Source organism: Astatotilapia calliptera, chromosome 8, assembly GCF_964374335.1.
Source record: "Astatotilapia calliptera chromosome 8, fAstCal68.1, whole genome shotgun sequence".
Taxonomy (NCBI): domain Eukaryota; kingdom Metazoa; phylum Chordata; class Actinopteri; order Cichliformes; family Cichlidae; genus Astatotilapia; species Astatotilapia calliptera.
In genome coordinates, this window is record NC_137429.1 from 20618721 (window position 1) to 20637738 (window position 19018).

Below are 19018 nucleotides of genomic sequence, written 5' to 3' on the forward strand. Positions count from 1 at the left end.
AAGTCTGTAAGAAGGACAGGATGTCTCTAATAATTCCCATATCATTACAGCATTTCTTTATTCTCTTTTCTTCCTTCTTCTCTCTACAGGTTTTAAGGCAGCTTCAGCAGGGCCTGGCAAAATGTTACTCAGTGGCCTTTGAAAAGAGTGGTGCAGTGTCTGATGCCAAGATCACACCCCACACACTCAACTTTGTCAAGAAGCTCGTTAGCACCTTTGGAGTCGGCTTGGAGAACGTTTCCAATGTTTCCAACATGTTCTCCAGCGCTGCCTCTGAGTCACTGGCCCGCCGGGCCCAAGCCACAGCCCAGGATCCTGTTTTCCAAAAGATGAAGGGACAGTTCACAACAGGTTGGTTGGCTTTTATAAATACTGTCAAATAGAGCTATACAAAAAGGCAAAACACTGAAGAAGTTTTTGTTTGAGGTTGTTTCTCCATGTTTACATTCAGTTTCAGTTTTCAAGCTTCGTCAGAGCCATTGAGTGAATATGAAAAGATGTAAAATGTGTGTGTGTGTGTGGGGGGGGGCTGTTTTGTGAGAGTATGACAAGGTGTGACAAGTGGCCACGTAGTGAAACCAACAACACCTCCTAGCTCTCCTCACTGAAGCCCCTCACCAGACACCAGCCGCCCTTCAGCAAACAAAAGCAGCACTTGTGCGACTGTACGTCTATACTCATTTAAATGATAAGTCAGGTGTATGGCTGGCTTTTGTAACAGTATATTGAACCGGTCACATTATATCTACACAGACACTCGTGCAGCTCATATCTGTGCTAGAGCAGGCTGCCGCTGTCGCTCGGAGCAGCTGGAGCACTGGCTCTCTACAATGTAATTAAAGTTTCCAACTAGATGATTGGATTTTAGGGAGGGATTGGGGCTGGTGACTGGTCAGAGAGGTGTTTGCATGTGTGTCTGTCTGTGCCTTTATTACACTGCATGTACACACGCCCACGTTGGGTTTGATTATACACAAGGCAGCAGCATTTCTATTCTAAGCTTATGCAGCATTGCGGTGATGATATCAACAACTCGTCAAAGTTTGATGACGTAAAGCAGAAGACTTGTTTTCCTCCTGCTCTTTTGGAAGCTGCAAAACATTTCAAGTTCTCTCTGGTTTCATTGGGGGTTTTCAAAACTCTGTAAAACCCTCTATCAACTTATTGAAATACCCTGTAATGAACAACTTTATTTCTTTCGAGGGTTTTATATGAGGGTGAAGCCGGTTTTCAGTTCAGGTTTTACAGACCACAAAAAGTTGAGTAAAATTTCTTTCCATAAAATTGTGTTGGTTAAACGAGGCATTTTACTGAAATGTAAATGTTTCATAAGTAGTCAGGTGCTTTGTTGTTGAAACTTGTACTGGCTGTGTTGTTGTTGAGCATTGTTTACCAGGTGTCTGCTGTGCCAAAACTAAATCTAGCTCATACAGTATTGGCACAAGTAGGTGAATTAAAAAGTCTGCTTTCTCTTCTGCTGCTGTAGCATAATGATGAAACATTTTTCCTGATATATAGTGGTTGGCATTTTTGTTCTTGTTATAGAAAACTTACAGAGGAATAGATTTGGTTGTGAATTACTAACATAAATAACTACTGTCAGTGTGGATTCACTAAAGTCCTCTGATACAGCAGCAATGAAAAGAATTTACTGAATTTGTCCAGTTGCATCTTTTTTTTTTGTTTTTATCTTTTGTTTTTTTTGTCTGTATTTTGTTTTACTTGATGGCAGACCTCCAGTTACAGGCACATTAATGTCAAATAGAATGCCATAATTGAGATGGCCCATTAACAGCTGAATTCTAGACAGCATGTAGTTTATTTCTTATAATTCCCTATTTTTTTTTTTTATATACTGGAGCCTTGGAAAATTTCTTTCTACTTTCCTGATGTTTTCTCTGAAGTGCTTAGACATGGACACTAATGGCTTGAATGAGACTCTGCAACAAGAGGAAGTCTCTGATCTTTTCCCAGTTATGGATTAACACATTTAAAAAGACGAATTCCTGTCATGCACTGTGTATGCTTATAAGGCAGTAAATGAAACCTGTGGTCAGTTTTTGGCCTGCGTGTTCAGATTCATGTGAAAGCTGTGGAATGCAGCGAGGCAGGTGCTGTTTTATTTTAGCCAAGACCCCCTCTGAGACATTACCTCAAAACAATCATTCTCCTGTTTTTTTGGAAGCCACGTGTCTGTTTTCCCGTGTTACATAAGGGAGTTGAACCACAGTTCAAACATGGACCATCTGCAAGACCCCTCCAGGTTTCAGTGTTCACATAAACCTTTGTGTTTTCTTCTGCTTTCTTTCTGAATTGCATCCACAGTAAACTCGCGCCTCCTTTTATTTGTTGCATTTCCAAACAACTCCTCCTGCCTGCTCTTTAGTCTCATCTGCTATTCCCGTTTAACTAGTACTGAGCCTGGCCAGTGCGGCTAATGTGTTTGGCCCTGAGACCGAGGACAAGGAGAGCGAGTGCATGAAAAGCAGCTGGGGGAAAATGTCTTCTTACTAAAACAGAATAAGAAGTAGTAATGCAGGCTAACCAGACCTGATGAACATAGAAAATGACCGAGATTAATACGCATGATGGAAGAAGAGAGAGGAGAAAACTAATGTGAAGTCGGTGAGAAACCATGAAGACAGGTGTGGTGGCTTTGGCGGGTAAAAGCTCGGGAGCTGTGTACAGACTGATTGAATGAACAACACAAACAAGACAGAGCTCAGACTCAGAATGAGCACTTTGATGATGAATCTTACCAGATGTTACGGCGCCAGCTGTGCTCACGCAGCTAGGCGTCACCAGGGCTTCTGCCTCGCAGGGTGCCTGCCGACCGTCACTAGACAGCTGTCCCCACGGCTACGCGGGAGCAGGGCCGACAGAGACCGAAACCACACAAGCCCTCCAGAGTGGAACAAACAGGGTTTACGGAACTGCAGAGCAGCCAAGCTCCCATTCCCTGCACCACGTTAGTGGCTCACTCGCTTTCACAGGGTTTGTGGGCCGGAAAATATGGGTTTATGTGTGCACATATAACATTTGGCAGCAGGGAGGCATTCAAATCCAATTACGAAGAATGCTATTTGCATGAGTTACTGTTTTAGCAGTGGATCTTTTCCAGAGACCTTTGTTAGAAAAGGTTTTTTGTTTTGTTTTTTAATATATTTAAAACAAAAACACACACATTTCCTGGATTTTGAATTTTTTTGCCTCTTGGTTAGACTTAAAGAGTTAAATCTAAGTGTTATGATTAAATTGAACAGTTTGGCTTAGCACCTGTGTAACTTTATATAGTCTTTAGTGAGAAGTCTTAAGTGTAAACATACTGCATGTTGGTGACCTCTGAAACCTTTAAAACTTTAGCTCACCAGTCTGCCATAAGAAAGCAGAATTTACTCGCTACAGAAAAGTCAACCAGGCACAAGCCAGGGCCAGGACAGTACATGAAGAAATGATGGTTCTGTATAGAAAGGTGGCCCACCTCCAGCTCCACAATCTATAACCTGGCTTCAGCAGTGTAGACCATCTGGCACAGCCAGGTAAGGCAGAATAGCAGCACTGACTTCTACACACAGGTCAGAGAACAGCCTGGCTACTTTCCACACTGCACTCTTTTTCTCAGCATCCTATTCCCCACCAAGCAGGGGTCAAATATAAGTTCAGGGGGACTGAAAATAATTCCCTTATCCACTCACTTTCAGTATTGCACCCGATACAGAGCAAACGTTATTTCTCAGCAACAGACTCTACTTACATTGTCGGCACACATCTGAGGAGCAGGATTTAAATACAAAAGGAGGGAATATGTCCACTCTTAAAATTGGCGTAATCACAGTTTGTACAACTTGTATCTTGTTTGCCTTTTAATGACGGCCTGCAAATGATACTAAATATTTCCGATTTGGATCTTAGTCAAAATGAGTAATGCGTCGATTTTTTATCGATAGTCTCTGTTCACACATTGAGTCCTAAACATAATGCAGATGACTACCACATTGAAGCAGTTAAATTTTGGCTCAAGAGTTGGGAGTTCGCCTAGTAATCGGAAGGTTGCCGGTTCGAGCCCCGGCTTGGACAGTCTTGGTCGTTGTGTCCTTGGGCAAGACACTTCACCCGTTGCCTACTGGTGGTGGTCAGAGGGCCCGGTGGCGCCAGTGTCCGGCAGCCTCGCCTCTGTCAGTGCGCCCCAGGGTGGCTGTGGCTACAATGTAGCTTGCCATCACCAGTGTGTGAATGTGTGTGTGAATGGGTGGATGACTGGATATGTAAAGCGCTTTGGGGTCCTTAGGGACTAGTAAAGCGCTATATAAATACAGGCCATTTACCATTTACCATTTATAATGAAAGGTGAGATGTTAATCTCTGATTCTATCAGGAAAAGTATTAGATGGCTCATGTATGATAACATGTTAAACGCTAAGCTTTTTCATTCATTTTTTTAAATGAATTGTGACGGTTCTCCAGTTTTAAACAGAGGGAATGTTTTATATTTGATGAAGATGGAGTGAAATTACTGTATTTCCTCATGGCTTTGAAACAGTGGCGCGTGCCTCACCTTTTCTATTTGTAAGCATTATACACTTTTATGGTGCTGAATTGTTGTCGGTCTGCAATTTTCACAGGACTGTTTCAATTTTACCTCTCAAGGCAGGTGAATTGCAGGCGGACAGATAGCGAAATAGGGCCACTCCGAAAAGAACATTGGCTGTTTTAAAGGGCTTATTTAAAGTATTAGGAGGTCTCACTCTGGGATAGATTGAACGGGTTTGAAATGGCAAGGCCTTGCAGTTTCATGGATTCATTATAACAGGCGGCACAACAGGGTGTACTGAAATAGGAGAGGTAGTCGAGTGCACATCTGTGTGTGTGTATGTGTGTGTTCGTGTTTCAGAATTGTCCTAGGGGCTTTACTCTAAAATGGAAAACCTGTTTGGCTCACTTCCCCTCCTTCCGTTGTTATTGCTGCAGCTCATCTCAATATGTTATGTGCAATATGAGTTGTGACTTGAAACAGGAATTTAATACTTCAAGACTCTCATTTTTATGGCACTAATTTAATCAGCTCCTGGCCTCCGACAGGGAGTTTTAAGTCAATAGAGCAAACAGTTCTCCTTGTGCTGCCATGAATAACTTATCTGTGACGTTCCCTTAAGCAAGGCACTGCTGGAGTGGAGTGGGCAACAGTACAACATAATATTTAAAAAGGCCGTTTCCCAGATGTAAATGTGTGTTACCGCTGCCTTGCCATAGGCCATAAGAGTAAAACAAGGTGTTTTTAGTTACTGGATTAGAACAACACCCAGATCTTACTGCAATTAATCTTAATATGTGGTTTCAAAGAGACCTTGCAAACACTGAAATGTCATTTGATGTATAAGCTTTGAAATATATTTTCTTTTTTTATTCTTAGTTATGTTTTACGTTGCTTTGAGTAGGAACGTCCTCAGAGCGCAGATTGGTCTCTAGTTTCTAGCTTTAGCGAACTTTTAAAAATGATTTTACATTTTTTGTATATAGGTGGTTAAAGGTCACACACACGGAAACTGCTCAGTTTTACAGTCTTGTCCTGCTGGTGATGTAAAGCGGGTCCACTGGAACACTTAAGGGATTAATGTCTTGCCGAAGGGGGAATTTGAGGGTAGTTCATTTAGGAGGAACAACTGTAACATACTCCTTTTTCCCCCATGCACACATGCAGATTATATCGGACCACTTTCAGAGGTTGCATGTGGTTTTATACAGTTATACAGTTAACATCAAATTGTCAAAGGACCTGTTGTTTAAAAGCTGCTTTCACTACAAGTCAAGGTTTTTTTCTGTTGTTTTGTTTGTTTTTGTTTTTTTATGAATGGGTATAGGAAATAACTATTCTCCATCCTTACAGACTTTGACTTCAGTGTGCCAGGCTCCATGAAGCTTCACAATCTCATCTCCAAGCTAAAGAAGTGGATCAAGATTTTGGAGGCGAAAACCAAACAGCTGCCCAAGTTCTTCCTCATTGAGGAGAAGTGTCGCTTCCTCAGCAATTTCTCTGCACAGACAGCTGAAGTTGAGATTCCGGGCGAATTCCTAATGCCCAAACCCACACACTACTACATCAAGATTGCAAGGTACATCATTATTCTACACGGGTGCAGCCGGGCTAATAAGCACATGTGGAATTTGCTGTAGTCATGGTTGGTACTTAGTAAATTATTTAAGTGGCTAACGATTGTCAGATTGACCTGTTTTTACTGGAGCTTCCCCCCCGGGGATTTTATCCTGATCTTAAAGCCTTTCATTTTAAATTCTGGCTTCCACATGTACTCCAGTGCCATTCTTGTATCGCAGTTGTTCCTACCCTTCCTCTCTCCCACACTGTTTAATGCTCTGATTCTGTTCCTCTGAAACGCTGTACAGATTCATGCCCAGAGTGGAAATTGTTCAGAAACACAATACCGCGGCACGCCGTCTCTACATCCGCGGCCACAATGGAAAGATCTACCCCTACCTGGTGATGAATGATGCCTGCTTGACTGAGTCACGTCGAGAGGAAAGAGTCCTGCAGCTTCTCCGGCTCCTAAACCCTTGTCTTGAGAAGAGAAAGGAGACCACCAAGAGGCACCTCTTCTTTACTGGTATGACTAAAATGAGGCATGGGCGCATTTTAGGAATAGAAAGGGGATGATTTTGTTTAGAGATTTGCTGATTGTGAAATTGTGGCTCGATACTGATGTTTAAAATAGTATTTTGGCTGGTAACTAATCCCAATAATTTTTCCTGTTAGTTGTTATTTTCCTCCTTAGTGCCAGGAAAACAAAGACATCTTCAATATTAAAATAAGTGGCCTTCATATAAATACTATGAAAACAGAGACATAAAAACATGTAATCTTATGTCTTGTCAGTATATCATTATCAGTCAACATGGCCAATATTGGAAAATACTGCTTTTTAACCAATTTCTTCGAGTATCTTTATGTGAGGAGATTACATAAGAGGTTTGCCTCTCTGCAGATGTTTGTTTTACACATTTATTTGCTCATTGGTGTCTTTAAGGGGAAATCTGCACACAACATTAAACAGCCCAAACCAACCCAGTTCCTTCAAACATGAATTGCTGGTATTGATTTGATTTGAGGTGTCACTGCATGTAAATGTTTGGACTGCTTCTACTGTGTGACCTGTGCACAGCCTTTTACCTTCTTTGACCCTGCTTGGTGTTGACTGAAGGCACGCCTTCAGTGTTGTTTTTCCCAAACTCCAGAGTATTTTAGCTGCAGGTTTATGGTTTCCAATGGTAACTCGGAGTTTATCTAGCAAGCGGAGACAAATATTTACAGTTTCTGCGTCACTCATGTGGCTGTGTTCCCATCACTGCCTCCCACTTATTTTTCTCTCTTGTGCTTCTTTCTATTTTACTTCCTTCCTCTGCTCTCCTTTGCCTGTTTTCCACCTTTTTTTCCTTCATCCTTCTTCCATCTCTTCAGTGCCCCGAGTGGTGGCAGTGTCGCCTCAGATGCGGCTAGTTGAGGACAATCCTTCATCTCTGTCACTGGTAGAAATCTACAAGCAGCGCTGTGCCAAGAAGGGCATCGAACATGACAACCCTATCTCCCGGTACTACGATCGCCTGGCCACTGTGCAGGCTAGAGGCACACAAGCTAGCCACCAGGTAACTGTGTTGTGGTACTGTTCTGCATTAACATGCATCCAGAGTGTCTGATTTGAAATTTCACATCACACTTGAGCTAAACTTAACTTTTAATCATCTAAGGGGAAAATTGTTTTCAGCTCTGTGGGTATTTTTAAATAATTGATATTAAATGATTAATGTAGCATAAGAAATGCACTAATTTCTCAGCCTGAAAAGAAACCCTCAAACCCCAAGTTAATTTGAAAATCTGCAATTGTTGAGATTTCAGTTTTCCCTGGATGGGGAGGATTTTCTCTAAAAAGTGATGAAATAAAGTGAAAAGAACAAATTGATTTTGCAAGCTGTTATGTCATCTAATTGCAAAAATATTAGATTGTTAGCTCTTGGGTTCAGCCTGACTCTCTCCTACACCTGCTGAGCTTAATGCACACTTAAAACGCAGGCAGATCTATAGGGGAGCATGCCTATAACGTTGAAGATAAAGGTGGGGTTAGGCTGCATGCTGACCCTTGTGTTATCTAGAGAGAACTGAATTCATGTCTGATGCACTGAGAGAGCATGGATCCCCCCTACACGCTTAGCTGAGGCTAAAGTAATCAATAGAGCTGTCTTCAAGGAAAGCAATTTTAATCAACCTATTATAGGGGTTCAAATGGGGAACTGAAGAGGGCAGCTAATATTACGTGAAGGTCTCACAATGGAGCCGGTTGTTTCTGTGAGTAATTTAAGGCATGCAGCATTCATGAAATGCCGTATCACAAAATGCTAGCCTATGGTCTTCCCTCAAAACCACTGTGACTTTATGAAATAGCTGCCAAATACACATTGAGAAGGCTTTACAGTTTTAAGCCAAGACCTGAAGCAATGATAAAGTAATCACCACAGACCGACTGCAACAGTATGGTTTGTGATCCTGATTGAGCTGTGCACAAGTTGAGCCACTCACTGGCCATCCCCTCTCAGCTAAGGGAGGAAAAATGATGACAGGTTAGCCGAGCAAGCTAGCCTCCGTTTGGGTTGTTAGCTGCAGCCATGATTAGTGAAGTGTTGCTTCTTCACTTTGGGAAATCTTTTGCTCTTCAGGATGCAAGCATTGCCACTTAACACTAGCACTAACAGTATTAGTACTGTGAGCTCGTGTAGAACTGAAATGTTGGAAACAAAGTGCTAGTGTCCCAGTGGTGCGCTCAAAACCTTTGAAAGTTGAGTTTAGTGCCCAATTGCCAACAGAGTTCTTGAGATTTGAGAAGTGGTTTTCGAATGACATCCCACACTATGTCACTCTGTTAAATGAGGGAGGGGGTTCCTAACATGGCCATCGCTGAGCTTCCTGATGGGGTCACATAGGAGACGTTCCCATAGTCAGATAACGCTATTAAAGAGAACCCACTAAAACCTCTGGTGCAATTCATAATGATGGCAAAAGACAATTGATGTATCAAATAAAGAAGACCCTGCCCAACTAACCTCCAATCCTTGTTCATGGTATACTTCCAGGTCCTGAGGGACATTCTCAAAGAGGTGCAGGGCAACATGGTTCCCCGCAGCATGCTGAAGGAGTGGGCTCTCCACACATTCCCCAACGCCACTGATTACTGGACGTTCCGAAAGATGTTCACCATCCAGCTGGCCCTCATTGGTCTGGCAGAGTTCATGCTCCACCTCAACAGACTCAACCCTGAGATGCTGCAGATAGCACAGGTGGGAAATGCACGCAAACACACACAAACAGCAATGTGTTGGACTTCCTATGAAGGAGAAAGGGAAATCAGTTTGACAGGGGCAAATTCAATAGATATACACACTCTTAGATGCATTAATAGATCTCCATTACCCTCTCCATATCAGACTGTATGAATTACCATTCTCCCCCATGACATTCACGCTAGGCCTATCAGTCAGCCAGCCGCTGTCAATGCAAAGGATGTTTTGACAGAGCGTTATATTCAGTCCCACTGCTCAGCTATCAAAGACGTTTCAATTTGAAGAGGCCATGTTTGTGTGCGCTTCCACACATCTGTCTGCTGCTCAGGGTCTGCAGGCGGCTTTCTCAAAGTCATTATTAAAGATGATTGTGTCAGTCGGCCACCCCTCCCCTCTGATCCTAATCGGCCTTTGCTGACAGGCGTTCCTCCGGGCAGCTAAGCACTAGTATTAAGCCCCCTTTCTGCCTGTTCCACTCCACAGATCCCATTAGACACAGGCGGATTTTAGTGCGAAGAGTGTATGCACATATAAACACACACACAAACTGAGAGTGTATGTGCAAGGACGGGACATCACAACCCGCGGCAGTGCCTCATCTTGACTAAATAAAGACCGTATTTTACTTAAGGTTGACTCATATAGAGCTCAATTAGGAATCAGCACCAAGCATACTGCTAAACAATGTTTATAGGTCCTTAATTCAGTTATAAGCCCAAATTTAACTACACATCAACAACAAGTACAAACACCACAGGCAGTGTGGCATCTTCACTGACACTGAATATAAATTGGAGGGCGTGGTGCTTAATAAATTCGCTATTTGTCAGTCAGATCACTTGTATCATCACCCTGGAACAGCTCCACCAGTCACAATGACACATGACATCAACAGCTCAATAAACGAACAGGGGCTTCTCAAGGAAATTATATTATTTTCTGGATGGTGCAGAGCAGCACAGTGGGCGTGTGCCATTATTGAGCTCATACAGTGACGATAGAAATGGACGTCAATGGCAGCATTTTTACGACAGAACAACGTAAAAATGAGCCAGTCTTAATGACATTTGAGCCATTATTTCATCATTATAGTTTGCAGGCAAAGGTTGTATCCAGATATCAACAATAACCCTCCTCCTTTTCTTAACATGCATCTTCATTTTGCACCAGAATATCACAAATCATCCAATATGATACTTTACACCATTGTGGGAAAAAAGGGTCAGTAAAAGCATCCCATCATGCCTTGAGAATTAGTTGAATTTCCTTATAGTGTTAAGTGTCTTCACTCTTTGGCATTTGTTGTGGAATTTGTCCACTGAGGTTTCTCACCGTCAAGCCCGCAGCCCCGAGTCACTTCACGTTGCACAGTAATGTTGCATCATTCCTTTCACACCGGCCTCTAAATGAAGCCATCGCTGACCACTAGTCTGGTGCTTTAGCATTCTGAGCGCTGCCTTCACAGCCAACAGTCTGCAGGCTTATCTGTGCCTTCTGGGAGTTGCTGGTGTCTCAGCCCACTGCCTCTAGGCCCTCTGCTGGGGCTTGGAGGAGCAAATGAAATGTAGGTGAGGGGGGGGGGGGTGTTAAGGAGAAAGAGGGAGGGAGGGAAGAGGCCAGACAGAGGAGGAGGAGAGCAAGCACGAGCTGGAATGAAATGCTCTGCTATAAAGCTGTCAGAGCTACTCACTTTTTCATATAAGGGAGCTTATCTTTCCTGGAATGGTCGCTTGTGTAGCGGCCTTCTCGCACATAAATGCAGGCTTAAAAGATGAAACTCGGCCGTATATATTTAAGTCAGCAGAGAGCAAAGGGGGAGGGGAACAGGGGGCAGTGGAGGTGAGTTAAGGATTATAGATGCTGTGCTGCGGATAGTTTGACATGTTACTGTTTCTGGGACATGAAGATCAATAATTGCAGCCATTTTGTTGGCATGAGCTTGTTTTGTAGCTCTCCCAGCTTTACTGAAGACGAGGAGTTGTTTTCTTGGTGCTAATGTGGTTAAAGGAATGTGGACTACACTGCAGAAAATTATATTTCCTGATTATTTTCTGTTTTTTGCCATTGTATAAAAGTTATGTTTATTTCCTCCTCTGATTTCAGGACACAGGAAAGCTCAACGTTTCTTACTTCCGCTTCGACATCAATGACGCCACAGGTGACCTGGATGCTAATCGCCCCGTTCCATTCCGCTTGACGCCAAACATCTCTGAGTTCCTGACCACCATCGGCGTCTCTGGCCCACTCACCGCCTCGATGATCGCTGTGGCTCGGTGCTTTGCACAGCCAAACTTTAAGGTGCCACGTCTGCTTCCTTTTTTTCTTTTTAAATACATTACATAGTGTATCAGAACGGCTTTTTAAAGTAATGGGTAATAGACATAGAAGCTTGCAGTGAACTTGAAATTAAATGGCTGAATATGAAGTTTACAAAACTCTAGTGCTCATTGTTTCCCCCTCCAGGCGCACGGCATGCATCCATACGATAATCATACTTTTGCAAGCATGTCTGGAGTCACTGCAGCCGCTGCTGCTGTTACACTGCCTGCCAACGACATGAAGCTCATGAATCCGCTCTTTCTAACAGTCTGTGTTTTGATTGTTACAGGTGAACAGCCATAAAATCACAGCACTTTGAAATCCTGTACTTTAACAAGTAATACATGGATTGATTACAGCCTCTGATTGGAGGTTTAACTTTAGTGGACGAGTGGGAGGGACACTTTTGAATCTCTTTCACTTTTCATGATGCATATCCAAACCAGGTTGTTTTTTTTCCATGGAGCTGGAAGCGACCCTACTTGGACAAACAAATAAAATGCTAAATTATGAGCTGAAAACGGTTCAGTACAGTTGCTTTTTGGATGGTCTGTACCTCAGAGCTTGGAATAATATTTGTGAGATCCAGTTCAGTGATTCAGCACAGGTGAGGTCTATCACATTGCTTCTGGCTACAACCTCGGCCTGTTTATTAGTGCCGCCATGCCCCTAATTTTATGCCTTAAACAGTTCTTATGAGGGTGAAAAATGATCTCCAGAGGCTAACATGTTAACTTCATCCCTGAAGGTGTTTGTTTTAAAATGCAAGCCTGAGGAGATTTACTCACTTCTGCAGCAAACCTCAAGTGGTCATTTGAGGAACTGCACTTTTTGTCGCTTCAATGTTGGCCTTAGTTTGTTAATAAGACAACACAGAAGATGGCACAGAGGATTGGCTTCTACTGACCGTCGCACAAAAGATCACAGCTTAACTGTAAACCTCTCTCATTGTGTTAGTTTTAGGCTCGTGAAAATTAAGGAGCACATCACTGTTAAAACATTCAGTAACACGAGCTTGTCAAAAATGTTGAGTTTACGTTTAAATCTCAGATATATTTGAAGAATTACATTTGTTTAATTTATATAACTTATTCACATGAGTCTTGGAAGCTTTTAGAAGAAGTGGGGTCAGTCGGCTGCCATTGCTGTTGCTCGCGGTGACTCGAGCGTTGCGGTTTGTTGTCAAATTTAAGCTCCTGCGGCGCTCTCCGGATATTGCCTGGCACTTAAACTTGGTGAACTTCCTCTGGGTTTAGGTCTGAGGCTTAACTAAAAACAAAGCAGTGAAAAACAGTAGCAGCCGTTGGGTTGTGTAATATATGTAAAGCAGGGCAGTAATGACAGGCCTGCAGTGTCTGTGTATGGGTCAAGCTCATACTTAAAGTCTGACTGATGTTCCAGACACAGAAGCACTTAAGATGCAAATAAACAGAACACTTGACCATGTGAACTAGTTGGGACTGAATGCCAGAGACCAGTGCTGCTTGTGGCCAGAGCAGAGAGGTATTACCACAGAGCACAGGAAAACACAAACACTTAACAATCATCCACTCAGATATAGTGAAGCCTTAAACTATTTAAACAGTCTAGTGCCGTCTGAAACCGAATAAACACTTTAGGTGAGGGCAGGGAACGGCGCGTACGTAGTCAGGCGATGATTGCCAGGTCTTGGTTTTGATGGTTATGCGTTTCAGATCTGTGTCACCGTAATGAGCTGTTAACATCTCAGAGATTTCCCTGCAGATGACTGCCATGCCCTAAATTGGAGTTAACAGCTTTGTTTTATATGTATGTTTGAAATTAGCAGGGACTTTAAATAAACTGAGGTTTTTGTCACGTTTCACTGCTCTCATTTCCACGGCAGACTGTTTGAACACACTGCCCAGGAGACTGGCATATAATCATATATTTGAGAGCTTCATATAAACTCTATGACTGTAGTTTGCAGTATAAAAACTTCAGTTTTTACATCATTTGTTGCATTGCAGTATAAAAAGGGAAAGTCTGTTTGCATCCTGATGTGGTCAATCCTTAGTAATCAAATGTTTTATCATCAGGATGTTGATGTTTTAAATTCTAGACCTCGTATATTTCTTAAAAAATGAATCTGTTTCCTGAAAGTGACCTCCTGATTTCCTTTCTCTCATAGGTGGATGGAATCTTGAAGGCCGTCCTTCGTGATGAGATCATCGCGTGGCACAAAAAGACCCAGGAGGACACGTCCATTCCCCTGTCCCCAGCCGGGCAGCCAGAGAACATGGACTCCCAGCAGTTGGTCTCGCTGGTCCAGAAGGCCGTCACGGCAATCATGACTCGCCTCCATAACCTGGCTCAGTTCGAGGGAGGCGAGAGTAAGGTCAACACTCTGGTGGCTGCAGCAAACAGCCTCGACAATCTGTGTCGCATGGATCCAGCCTGGCACCCCTGGCTCTGAGAAATCGGAGGCGAGAGAGGAGAAAAGGCACAGCGGAGTTCACGGGATGAAGGGGAAACACTTTTTTTTTTTTTAGTTTGATTAAAACAGACAAGGGTCGTTACATCTATGTTGCTCTTTGGAAAGTGAATTCACATTGAGACAAAAGCCCTGGTTGTCAGAGCTTGCCTGTGTTCTCAACAGTTACTATTTTATTTTTATTTTAAAAGAAGAAAAAACACACAAGCCTCCTTCATTGTATATTTATTTTTGTATCAGAATGACAGGGATCCTGCGTAATGTCAGCGGCCCTTCTCTTTACTGTGACAAAGTGGTATTACAAGGATTTGTTTAGGTACCCACTCTTTTACTCTTGTGGAAGTTTCTAATTAAAACACTTTGTTTGTTGTTTGCGATGTGTTTTACACGCATCAAGATCTTGGAACGTTTCCACTTTGATTTGTTTTCTTCTCAGATGGTCATGTGTCCTCCCAAACCTGTAGCTTCTTTGCTATACCTTCTAAATGAGGAGTATTGTTGCCCTGTGAATAACAGATGTTGCTCTTTGACTTTTATTTCATCCACTGCTTGAACTGTATTAAGATGTCAGAGGATTCCTGTGTAAAAAGCTTCTGTTCTCCACTTTTTTTTTTGGGGGGGATTCAGCTGGCGTTGTAGTAAGCTATATGACCACTGTAATGCAAATATGTAATTCCCAAGCTGCCTGTGAATGCTATTCGCACCCCCGACCCCACCCCTTTATTTTTGTTTTTATTTTTTTAGAGGTACTGTACCGTTTCCAACAGAAGAATTCTCTCTTGCCTTGTAAATAAGCATTTTATTGTAATAAAATGCTCATTTTTTTAATAGAGAAGCTGTGTTGGCTCCTTTTGCTTGTAATCTCCAGTTTTCTTTACACTGTAAAGAAACCAATGAATCTCAAAAATGAGTTTTAACTGTGTTCACAATTACCATAAAGCAGAACTAACAATTAGTCTTCTCCCCATTTTTTTAAACGAGTTGTAAAACAGCAATAAGAGCCAGTAATGTGCCTCTGTGCCTCACATCTATTGCATCACTGTCACAGCCATAATCACCCTGAAGGACGCACTCTTGGATATTATTGCTGTAATAACTCTTGCTGTGAAATGACTCCAGACGAACCGTTCTCTGATGTTTAAAGTCTATTGCCGTCATCCTCGCCGTTCACAGTTAGCAGACTTTTATGGGGAGGCATTTCTTCCCAGCAGTGTTGAATCAGAGCGTGCCTTCTGTCTCGTGGAGGTACAGTAACCTTGTGGTCATTCCCCTTCGCTTTGGTTAGAAAGTCCTGCAGAGGTGTGGCGAGGCATCCCACCGCCGGTGCTTGATTAATGCGTGCCAGCAGATCTCCGAGTGGGCTGGCCTCGCTTGACTTATACACACTGTCAGCCGGCCCGCCTGCACTCATAAACAAAGGTTATATCTCTGTTTGCCTCTATAGAAACAGTCTCTGCCTCTCAACGTGTTTACACACTCCCTCCAAAGGTTTCTGATCCACACAAGAAAAAGAAAAGAGCGTTTGGTCTGCGAGTCGCAGCAGCTGCTAGTTTCCAACATTCACCGTGAACATCCTTCTTTGTAGCTGTCATTTCAGTAAGCGTCTTGGATAAGAGGCTGCAGTGTTTTGGTAGGTGCTTGCTTTTGTACACACAGAAAGCATCTGTGATCGTTTATACAAATGTTGGATTTTTTTTCCCCTCCCCCTGTTGGATTTCTCTTGGCTTTAGCACATTCTTGGAAATGTTTTCAAGACGAGCTGAAATGAAGCTTGTCTTGTTTCCTCGCATTGTGAGTCAGATGTTTGAAGTCATGTAGCTCTGCAACTACCCAACCCTAACCATGCTTAAACCCCCAAACCCTCAAATGTGACTAAGTTTTTGTTAAGCTAACAACATGATAGAGGACGTGTTTAAAGAAGAATTCATTTCTCCTTTTCAAACAATAACTGTAACATGTTTGATGCTCCTGAATTTCCAGACATTACAAAACCCGGCTTTGCCATGCTGTAATTAGCATCCTTGCATAATTAGTTTTGCAGGGGAAAAATGCAAACTCGAGTAATTCCTTTGGATAAGATGAAGGGGGGCGTATCATCTGGTAAGTATGGATATATGTACCAAGTTTTATAAGCATTTTATTCAATAGTTGCTGAGCCAGTATCAGTATAGATCACATGGAACCATGAATGTCTAACTGAGCTGGTATGTCACAATCATCTAAGTACACAGGATTTGTCCTTTGGGTATCATGAATCTGAAATATTTTAGGTAATTCCATAGGACATCTTAGTCAGGCCCAAATAGTTGTTGTTAATGTTGTTAATCTTCATTTAACCACATCCCAAAGGTGCTCTATTGAGATCTGGTGACTACAAAGGCTATTTGCACAGCAGAGTAAACAAAAAAAACTGTAAGCTGATCTGAGCTGTGTGACATCGTGCATTATCTTGCTATATACAGCCATCAGAAGATGGCTACACTCTGATTATAAAAGGATGGACATGGTCAGCAACAATACTGTATGTAGGTCGTGGCTCAGTTGGTATTGTGGAGCCCAAATTGCTCCCTCTGCCAAAAAGATCCCCCAAGCAGGATGGATCCATACTTTCAATCAAAATCAAAACAATCAGAACGGGCAACATTTTCAAATCTTGTATTGTCCCATTTTGGTTGGCCTATAAAAAATGTAGCCTAACTTTCCTGTTGTTAGCTGACAGGAGGGGCACCCGGTGTGGTCTTCTTCTGCTGTCAGTGTTGTGCATTCAGAGATGTTCTTCATACCTTGATTGTAACAAGTGGTTATTTTAGTTTCTGTTTGCCTTTCTATCTGGTCATGCTCTGACCTTTTCACTCAGAAAACTGGCGATTACTGGATATTTTTCCTGACTCTGGAAACCCTAGAAATGGCTGTGTGGGAAAATCCTCACACCAGTTTGTTTGGCACAAACAACCACGGCACACTCAAATACTAATAAATCACCATTTTTACTCCCATTCTGATGCTTAATTTAAACTCTGTCAGGGCATCTTGACCATGTCTACATGCATAAGTGCATACTTGACCTCCAGCCATGTGATTGACTGATCAGATATTTGCATTAAAAAGAAGCTGAGCAGCTCTAATAATGACTGTTTGCTTTTGTGCATCTACAAACCACAGCTATCTTTACAACAGCATATATATTCATTACAGTTGTATTTAATATACAACTAGATATGTTTTATATCTAGATATAAGATTTTATATAAGAATATAAGCTATATATCTCTAGATATAAGAGCTCATAACATCAGCTGCATCATCTCACTAGCTGCTGCGTCACTTCCCAGCAGACTCACGTCAGTTTGGGCAGAATCCAGGCAGGACTCAGTGACCTGAAACTAATCACACTCTCCAAAAAACAAAATGATATTTATGTCAAGTCTCAGATGCTAAACATGATGAAAGGATTAACTTAGGTGGAGACAGGCTCACATTCAGTCGTTTTTTTTTGGGGGGGGGGGGGGGGGGGGGGGTTTGTCCGGGGGGTGGGGTGGGGGGTCCAATCTCTTTGAACAATTATGTGTGTGTGCAGTTGTGGGTGTCCTCTGTAGGGACAGGCATCTATTTCACGCCTCAGGTGTCTGTTCTGATTTTAAAGAGATTACGTGACATATGAAATCCACAACAGACATACAAAAACCCACAACCCTCCGTCCCCACCACCTCCCCTGCGATGTGTCATAAAATGCCTCCTGGGGCTCTTTTCCCGGCATCCTGCGAGTGCAGGCAGACATCACAGGAGCAGAGGTGACGGCTGCGGCACCCACACCTCCGTCTCCACCTTTATTCCCCTTTTTCCTGCGCATCATATGAGTGAAGTGGAGTCAAAGGCTTCACCACCGCCACCACACAAAATCTCCCTCGCCTCCCTCCCTTCCCCAGAACTGTGAGGAGTGGAGGTGATTGATGTGCTCCGTTGGGAGTGGAGGTGTAGAGCCTGGATCATCATCAGTGCTGGCACAGAACAGATCTCTCAAAGGACATGCCAAAGCAGGAATAGATCCTGGCAGGACCAGATGATGAAATCTTCCCCTCTCCAATGATCCTCAGCCCCGTGGAGGATGGCTGAAGGGAGGGTAGGGGAAGGGGAAAGAGCTTAACGGAGAAGTGGAAGAAGGGAAATTTTTCAGCAAAGTCGCAACTAAGCTGCTATAATATTTCACAAGAGACACATTTGGATACGGCGTAATGAAAACGTACAGTAGATGTTGAGTCTGGGGAGAAGCTGTACTGAGCGTAAAAAGAAAAGGAAAAAAAGACAGAGGTGAAAAAGTACTTCACCAAACAGCCTAATCCACTCCTTGCCTTGCTGCACAATTTATCGTTCAAGAACAGGATTCGCAGCCAGCATTCAATTATATATCACAATGTATCAGGCTTTGCAGCGCAGTGGGGGGAGACGATTCTTTGTGTCTTCATGTAAACAAACAGTATTAATCAAAAAACGATTGTGTGCTGATCTCCAGCCAGGGAAGCAGCTCAGCTCATATCTAACAGCTGAGGATTTGTTTTGTTGCTCGGAGAATGAGCCCCATTAGGACCTCTAATGGCATTTCCACTCAGAGGAGTTGAGCTCATTAGTTGTGTTTCGAAAATCTGCCATTATGATTTTAATTGCACAAGCTGTACACACAGCAGCATGGTACGCAATCAAAGTCACTCTCTCTGTCAGGGTGACAGTGATGCGGCAGGCCCGTCCACGACTCACTTCTGTGAATGAAACTTGCTCTGATATATTTTGCAGAGAGGGACAGCAGAGGGCTTTGGAGTGAACGGTGCTTTTTTTGGCAATAGAATTGCATAGAGACTGGGAGCCTGTAGGTAGTTAGCTTCATCAGCACAAACTTGGCTTCATCTCAGAGA

At 42.9% G+C, this 19018-nt stretch overlaps 1 protein-coding gene across 2 annotated transcripts in view; it reads left to right on the plus strand.

Annotated features, from left to right (window-relative positions):
- The window catches only part of trrap (transformation/transcription domain-associated protein), an 83896-nt gene extending 68951 nt beyond the window's left edge, over positions 1 to 14945 (plus strand). For both annotated transcript variants that reach the window (XM_026179009.2, XM_026179011.2), the window contains 7 exons: positions 90 to 351; positions 5885 to 6110; positions 6400 to 6617; positions 7469 to 7653; positions 9133 to 9336; positions 11443 to 11637; positions 13808 to 14945. In XM_026179009.2, coding sequence (XP_026034794.1) covers positions 90 to 351; positions 5885 to 6110; positions 6400 to 6617; positions 7469 to 7653; positions 9133 to 9336; positions 11443 to 11637; positions 13808 to 14092 — 1575 coding nt within the window. In that variant the 3' untranslated portion in view covers positions 14093 to 14945. The remainder of the gene's footprint in view (positions 1 to 89; positions 352 to 5884; positions 6111 to 6399; positions 6618 to 7468; positions 7654 to 9132; positions 9337 to 11442; positions 11638 to 13807) is intronic.
- The last annotated feature ends 4073 nt before the right edge of the window (positions 14946 to 19018 follow it).